This window comes from Drosophila simulans, chromosome 3L, assembly GCF_016746395.2.
Source record: "Drosophila simulans strain w501 chromosome 3L, Prin_Dsim_3.1, whole genome shotgun sequence".
NCBI lineage: Eukaryota > Metazoa > Arthropoda > Insecta > Diptera > Drosophilidae > Drosophila > Drosophila simulans.
This window is the reverse complement of record NC_052522.2, coordinates 3,761,494-3,768,498: the sequence shown is the minus strand read 5'-3', so window position 1 is coordinate 3,768,498 and position 7,005 is coordinate 3,761,494. Positions and strand designations below refer to the sequence as shown.

Genomic DNA, 7,005 nt, shown 5'->3' with positions numbered 1-7,005 from the left:
ATTGCTTTTCATAAATTATGATTTTGTTAATACATAAATGTTTTTTTTCTGCCATCCATTCTTACAATCTCCACAGAATTTTGATTTAGTTTAAATAAATTGTCCTGAAAATTCATATTTTCCACTAAAATTCACCACATCTATCCTGTTTTTATGCATATTTATTACACATTCAGATACAATTCGCATTGATATTTCGAGCAGGCATTTAAAATTAAGGCAAAAATCTGTTCGCAACACAAACAATTAGCCGAGTGCAATAACAATTCGAAATCTTGGTTTTGGTGCGAGTTATTTTAGTTCAACTTGGTGGTACGGCAGTAGTTAACTTAATTCTTGGAATACATGTCACAATTCAACGCCTCTCGTTTCTCTCTAGTAATTTTTCACAATAATTTATTTGGGTTCGCTCGAATGCAATTTCGATTTTCGACACTTTTAGCTTAACGTTAGGTTCATCATCATGAGTTTGCGTATACGCTTTGATCGGCGTACGGATTCCGGTTTGGTTATGGCCTTTAATTATTTACACTAACTCCAGACGCTTCATCTCCTTGAAGAGCTCGTGGCCCATTTTGGCAGGACTCCTGGTCACAATGACGCCGGCCTTCTCCAGGGCGGCGATCTTGTCGTTGGCGCCTCCCTTTCCTCCGGAAATGATGGCTCCAGCGTGACCCATGCGACGGCCGGGTGGCGCCGACACTCCGGCAATGAACGAGACCACAGGCTTGGCCTTGATGCCCTGCAATAGGATATAAGGACATTTAGTAATGATAAGGATTGATCTAGAATGGCTTCTCCTACCGAATTGTACTCGGTCAGGTAGTCGGCAGCCTTCTCCTCGGCCACGCCTCCGATCTCGCCGATCAGGATGATGCCCTTGGTCTCGGGATCCTTGAGGAAGACCTCCAGGCAGTCGATGAAGTCGGTTCCGTTGAACGGATCGCCTCCAATGCCCACGCACAGGGTCTGGCCCAGACCCACCTCCGTGGTCTGGTGCACGGCCTCGTAGGTCAGGGTTCCCGAGCGCGAGACCACGCCGATCTTGCCGCGCTTGTGAATGTGACCCGGCATGATGCCGATCTTGCACTGCAATCAGAAAAACATAGTTAAAGATTATACGGTTGGCATAACTTCAAGTAAAGTGAAGTGGGTAATCACTAAGTGACGCATAGAACGATAAGCGTTATAAATGGTAATAAAAAACGTAAGGTCCGCAAGAACCATCAACTTCAGGTGCAAAGTTCAATGCCCAAATTTAAGGGTGTGTCAATGGAGGCCTGTTTGCACATTAACAATAAGCAAGATGAAAACTGAATAGTAAACAGATATATGTAGTTCAACGCGAGCGTCATACCAAGAGATAAGAAAACCACCACATGAACGTGGACTTTGCCCTCTGGCCAAGCTTATCTCTCAAGCGCTGGAGATGTACGAACCTGTTCGGGGGCGATGATTCCCGGGCAGTTAGGACCCACCAATCGCGACTTGCTCTGGCTGATGAGGGCGTGCTTCACCTTCACCATGTCATGCTGCGGCACACCCTCCGTGATGCAGACGATCAGGGGGATCTCCGCCTCCAGGGCCTCGATGATGGCGGCCGCAGCGCCCGGTGGTGGCACATAGATGACGGTGGCATGTGGATCGGTGGCCTTCTTGGCCTCCGCCACCGAAGCGAAGACGGGCAGTCCCAAATGCTGGGTGCCTCCCTTCTTGGGGGAAATGCCGCCGACCAACTTGGTGCCGTACTCCAGAGCCTGTTGGCTGTGGAACGTGCCCTGTTTGCCGGTGAATCCCTGGCAGATCACCCGCGAATCGCCGTTCAGCTTCAGGTTGCCGCGCGTCTTGTTGTACTGCGAATTGCAGCGCACTCCGGCGACGAAGCCATCTGAAAAATGTAAGAATGCATCATTTTAGGACTAAAGGTGGAAATTTTTGATTTTGGATATTGATAAAGCAGTCTGCAAGTGTAAATTTACATACACATTATTACATTACTTTTATTATTTATTTAATTCCTATCTTTCTCGATCATTTTTCAGATACACATAATTGATTTTCTAGAGCGAATGGAATATGTTCCGCCATATGCATTTCTATTTAAGTTGTGTATTTACTTTTAGAATATCAGTCTCTTTGCAAGATGAAAGCTATCCTCGTTTTTATTCTATGTGAGTTTTTTGGAGCTTCTGTTGCTAACCGCAATATTTGTTTAACTTTTACATCCCCTTTAGTAATTTTAACTGTACAAGCCAAGAGCAAATGCAGCCAAGTTTTTCATCTAAATCTTAGTCCTCACTGTGGAATTCTTCCTGATTGTAACTTTGATGGTCCAAATAGAAGTTACGTGGAAAATATGTCGTGTGAACGCGAAGAAAACGGAAAACCAGGTGGGTAATTGAGGACATCTTTGAACTTTGAGCTTCAGAAAACTTAATTGATTCGTTTAGGATTCATCAAAATAATTAGCGGAAAATGTCGCCCTGATAAACCCCGTTGCTCGTTCAAATAGTAATATAGTTCCAATATTTCAACATTGCATATATGTTTCAATTAAAGGCAATTTAAAAACTTGTATTCTTTAGTTAAAAGTAATTCTCCTGGGAAGCATTTTAAAGCATTAAATTATATGTAAACTACTTAATCTGCGTGCGAGATTATGAAGGTTTTGAGCTTATTATTTTTTCTGAGTGAGTTTCTACGCAAGCTACTGCAAGTAAATAAGTTCTGAATTATTCGCCAACTCCAGTCATGAATATATTCGATACTACGAGTGAAAAGAGTGTCTGCGAAGGATTTATTAAACCTGGAAGTCCTTTCTGCGCGTTTGCAGCTAGCTGTAACTTCCAAGGCTTAAGTCTTTTGCACGTTGGACAAGAGCAGTGCAAACTGACCGAACTGGGAAAACCTCGTAGGTTCATTTCAATTATGGTATTCGGTTCGCCTAACCTTGTTTACATTTCCAGTTTTTCTGAAAATCAAGGCCGGAAGGTGTCCAAGGGGTAAACCCAGATGCAGGAAAACTAGATAAGGAAAACATCTATATTATCCTATAGAGCATCTTATGTCTTAGATCACATCCAATAAAGATTTGAAACCTTATGAAACGCCGCCTTTTTGGTGGCCTTGGAATTTGTTGAGAATTCCACACTTGTTACTTTAATCGCCTTAAATATGACATGTTTCGGTAATTAGCAGCTAATCATTCCATTTCATTTGGAACGTTCTAACATTCACCATGAAGATTTTCCGGCTTATCCTTATTCTCAGTGAGTTTCCCAAGATGTAATGGGAATATACCAATATACTATATAACTCAGATATAGTATTTATGAAAATAGATCGGAGCTTGGAAAATATACTCCAAACCAAATTCGAATTAAGTAACTTTTCTTGTACATTTTTAAACTATTAAATTGAACGTATATACGTATATCCACTATGAGAAAAGTTGATAAGTTATGGTCGCCAAAGCGGTGTTCCACTGTACTTGTTGCCGAAAAAACGGTTGTTTGTACGCTGGGTCACATGCAAGCGAACCTTGAACACAACCCCCGCACACCCCCTCTTTCACTTTTTCGAAGCCACGTATCTGCGGATTCGCAAATTGAACCGCTTATTAATCCCAATGGAGGCCGACTAATCAGCAGATCCGTCGGAACGACAGGTGCTTCCCAATTGCTCGGATATTCGCTCTTTTGGTGCCGTAAATCCATTGAAGTTATATAATTTATTATGCTGTTAGGCTATCGGGCGTGTTAGGCAACCGATGTGGGGAATACGCACCTCGCACTTTCAGCAGCGCCCTCATTGAAGCAGCCATATTATCTGTGTGTGGTGGTTGTGCGATAAAAACAGCTTTACTCAATTAAAACGCGTTTAATTAATGCAGTGCGAAATCGGCCGAATAGTGCTGGGTTAACCACTGCGATAGTATCGATAGCGCGACTGCAACGGCTTACGACACACCATCGATATTTTAGCTGCGATAAGTTACGATCGGGGTATTCCACCAATCGATTAGAAAGTTCAACAGTTACATTTGAAACAGCTGTTCTATGAAAATGTTATTTACTAAATATTTTAAAAAGATAATTTAAAAAAAAATAACAAACGTCGAAATTAATGTTTTAACCACTAATGAGATATATTAAATATATAAATATATAACATACATATACTTCTTTTTGCTATCAGATTCTGAGCAATACCCATACTAAAAATTCCGAATAAATATTTATCTACTCCACTGAACCTTTATTTCGAGATCTTAAAGAAAGGACAGATCAAGTGTTGTATCGACTACGTAAAATACATTGCCTCTAGCGTCTAAATATGACTTAGATGGCTTACACATTAGCAACTAGCACAGAGTACACAACATGCGCCTACGAATATTAATTACGTTTCTGTTTTCTGTTCTCCTCGGGCGACAATGTTTTAAAAACTTTTGCTAAGGCCAAAAATGGATACAAAATATGGGTTTGTATCTATTAGTCAATCTCAAATGTGTCATTGCTTCTTGCTTTTGAACGGAGGGCGTCGGTGGTGGGTTCTCTTATTTTCTCTATTATCTAATTGAACAGATTCTCGTTCTCGTTGGCCAGGACGAGATCCTCCAGCGGCGGATGATCGTGGACATCCGGCTCGTGCTGCCCTGGATCCGTACCACGATTAAATGCATTTTCCTCGCCCTTCTTCAAGCGCTGGTACACCAAAATGGAACGACCTGTGCGCGATTGGCGATTCTGCAAGAGAGAAGCAAGATTAGGTGACTGGGCACCCAGTGCCTCCGACAACTGGTCCACCAGAGCCTGCGAGCCCTCTAGCCGTGTTACCTCTGCGTGCTCGATGCGATGGAGCAGACGGTAGTTACGGAGGAACACGCTTATGTTCTCGGCCAGCGGATCAAACAGAACCACATGTGTTGGCAAAGCGGTGGGCGGATGCATGGGAATGTGCGAGTTAATCCAGTGCATGGGATCCTCAAAGAAGCGATCGGCCTCGTCCTTATACTGTTCCTTCTTTTCCAGGTTCGGTTCGCAGGTCAAAAACCTCATGGTGACATTCTGGTGGATGTGACTAACAAGAGAAAAGCAATATTAAAACATTGAAAGAAAAGATAGTAAAAGCATCTTACCTGTAATATGGTGTGGAGTGGCAAGGCATTAGGAAGAGAATATTCGCCTGGTGTTCACGTTCATCTTTGTATTCCCGAGCTATGTCTCTCAACTTGGGCATCAGCTCAATGGGTCCCTTCTGATGCACCGTGCTCAAATACCAAGCGGGCATAACATTGCCCAAGAGAATGACCAAAGCGGTGGTCCACAACATTGTGCTCGAGGCTCTGATGCTCCAACGCGATAGGGCATCTGTGATGACGTACAAGCAGAGCGGCAGGAGCGAAGAAACAAATCGGAACTCCTTGTGCTCCACGGCACTCAGAACAACCAGGGTCAGGAAGATGGTGATCAGGAGCTGCTTGCTAACCGGGTACTTCTCCGACTTCCTCACAGTTTCCATCACGCCGAAGATGAAGGGCAAGGTGTTGATGCCCAGAACTGTGGGCAAGCCCACGCTGAAGTACCAGTGCCAAGGGTGTGAGCCATAGAAGCTGCCGATGTTGTTGAATATGTTGTACTTGAGGAATTCGTACGGAGTCACTATCAATTGACCATGCCAGTAGGTATCGATGGCTATTCCCAGACCAGCAACGATTAAACTACAAGTTAAGGCGATACTATTATAAAACTGCCAATGTTTTAGATTTCTTATCGTACCCAACGAGCACAAATCGCTTCAGGATCAGCTCCAGCGCGTTCTGGCGACTCTTGCGCAGATGATACAAGGATAATGGGAGCCAAATGACAGCAGCCGTGGGTCTCAGGAAGCAGCAGATGGCAGCTGGCCACAGGTAAGCAGTGGATTCGCCATACCAGGGGAAGTAGCTCAACGCAATCGTTGTCAGGGAGGCTTCCAATGTGTTGGCCAGAGTGCGCGAGCCCGTGTAGAACCAGAACCACGGGACCAGGATCAGAAACAGCGCCCACTTTCGCTTGCCCGTCCACACAAAGAAGCGATAGTCGGAGTAGGCCGAGAGCAGAGCCTGAAGAATCCTTGGCAGTACAACCAGAAGGTGGGCACTATCCAACTGCAGGAGGGCCAGGATTTTATAGAGTCCGGCGATCAGCAGGGGGTACACATAGCTGCGGATGCCCTGAACCCATTCCCAAGTCAGGTAGCCATAGCTAAAAATACAGAAAGTGAGTTAGGTAGAAAGGAAAATACAGATAAAGATTTTGTTTAAGGATTCAGTAGGATTTTCATCAAATGATATGACCAAGATGCTGCATATATTGTTACTAAAGGACATTTATCACTGAAAATATTTACGTAGACTATACTACACATTAAAATTTAGTGTGCGATTTATGTGCTGTCAGTTTCAAATCAAAATCAGCATAGTTTTATGACCAGGAATCGAACCAAAATACTTGAAATTGAACCTACCCAAAGGTCAGCTTGTGGGCCACTTCCAAACTCTGCCAGTATTCATCCGGAACGTAATAAGTTTGGACCACGAAAACGGAGGCCAGGCGCACGGCCAAAATCAGCAGAAACACGTAGAGCAGCCTCATTATAATAACGCTGCGTTGGTCCAAAAACGCAAAATTGTCGCCACCCGGCAATCCGGATGGTTTTGAGTCACCTGGATGACAAATGCGCTTAATACACGATTTCAGGCGTTTTTTTTAGGTCGGTCCTAACCTTAAATAGTTGCGTGCGTTTGTGGCTTACCAACCGGTCGGATTTGGTGGAAATTGCGATGGCTTTTAGCCACAAAAAATCTTTTCGGCAAAAAAAAGCGGCTAAAAATAACGCGAAAGCAGTGCAAAGCAAAACCGAACAGAACAGTGTAACCAGACCGAGTCCTTTTGGAAAATAACCAAAGTTATCGGCGTACATATATCGGTCAGTGTTGTGAGGTGTTAGGCTATGCAACTT

At 43.8% G+C, this 7,005-nt stretch overlaps 4 protein-coding genes across 5 annotated transcripts; 2 read left to right on the top strand and 2 right to left on the bottom strand.

Annotated features, from left to right (window-relative positions):
- Positions 1 to 143: 143 nt before the first annotated feature.
- Positions 144 to 3,954, bottom strand: LOC6736668 (succinate--CoA ligase [ADP/GDP-forming] subunit alpha, mitochondrial). The gene is made up of 4 exons (XM_002083488.2): positions 3,787 to 3,954; positions 1,440 to 1,888; positions 805 to 1,089; positions 144 to 742 (listed from the first exon to the last, which is right to left on the bottom strand). Exons 1-4 carry the CDS (start codon positions 3,821 to 3,823, stop codon positions 527 to 529), a joined length of 987 nt encoding a protein of 328 aa, XP_002083524.1. The 5' UTR covers positions 3,824 to 3,954; the 3' UTR covers positions 144 to 526.
- LOC6736669 (accessory gland protein Acp63F) lies at positions 2,027 to 2,577 on the top strand. Its single transcript, XM_002083489.3, has 3 exons — positions 2,027 to 2,171; positions 2,235 to 2,390; positions 2,451 to 2,577. Exons 1-3 carry the CDS (start codon positions 2,144 to 2,146, stop codon positions 2,510 to 2,512), a joined length of 246 nt encoding a protein of 81 aa, XP_002083525.1. The 5' UTR covers positions 2,027 to 2,143; the 3' UTR covers positions 2,513 to 2,577.
- On the top strand, positions 2,552 to 3,102 carry LOC27207653 (accessory gland protein Acp63F). The gene is made up of 3 exons (XM_016183343.3): positions 2,552 to 2,690; positions 2,750 to 2,911; positions 2,967 to 3,102. Exons 1-3 carry the CDS (start codon positions 2,660 to 2,662, stop codon positions 3,029 to 3,031), a joined length of 258 nt encoding a protein of 85 aa, XP_016030289.1. The 5' UTR covers positions 2,552 to 2,659; the 3' UTR covers positions 3,032 to 3,102.
- A 282-nt stretch (positions 3,955 to 4,236) lies between the features above and the next one.
- LOC6736665 (GPI mannosyltransferase 3) lies at positions 4,237 to 6,947 on the bottom strand. 2 transcript variants are annotated; one of them, XM_016170803.3, is made up of 6 exons: positions 6,769 to 6,947; positions 6,511 to 6,709; positions 5,781 to 6,248; positions 5,141 to 5,722; positions 4,839 to 5,082; positions 4,237 to 4,748 (listed from the first exon to the last, which is right to left on the bottom strand). In XM_016170803.3, the coding sequence occupies exons 2-6, from the start codon at positions 6,636 to 6,638 to the stop codon at positions 4,575 to 4,577; spliced, it is 1,596 nt and encodes a 531-aa protein (XP_016030288.1). In that variant the 5' UTR covers positions 6,639 to 6,709; positions 6,769 to 6,947; the 3' UTR covers positions 4,237 to 4,574. The 2 variants fall into 2 exon arrangements, with proteins under 2 accessions (XP_016030288.1, XP_016030287.1); XM_016170802.3 differs by having other exon boundaries at positions 4,237 to 5,082.
- Positions 6,948 to 7,005: the final 58 nt, after the last annotated feature.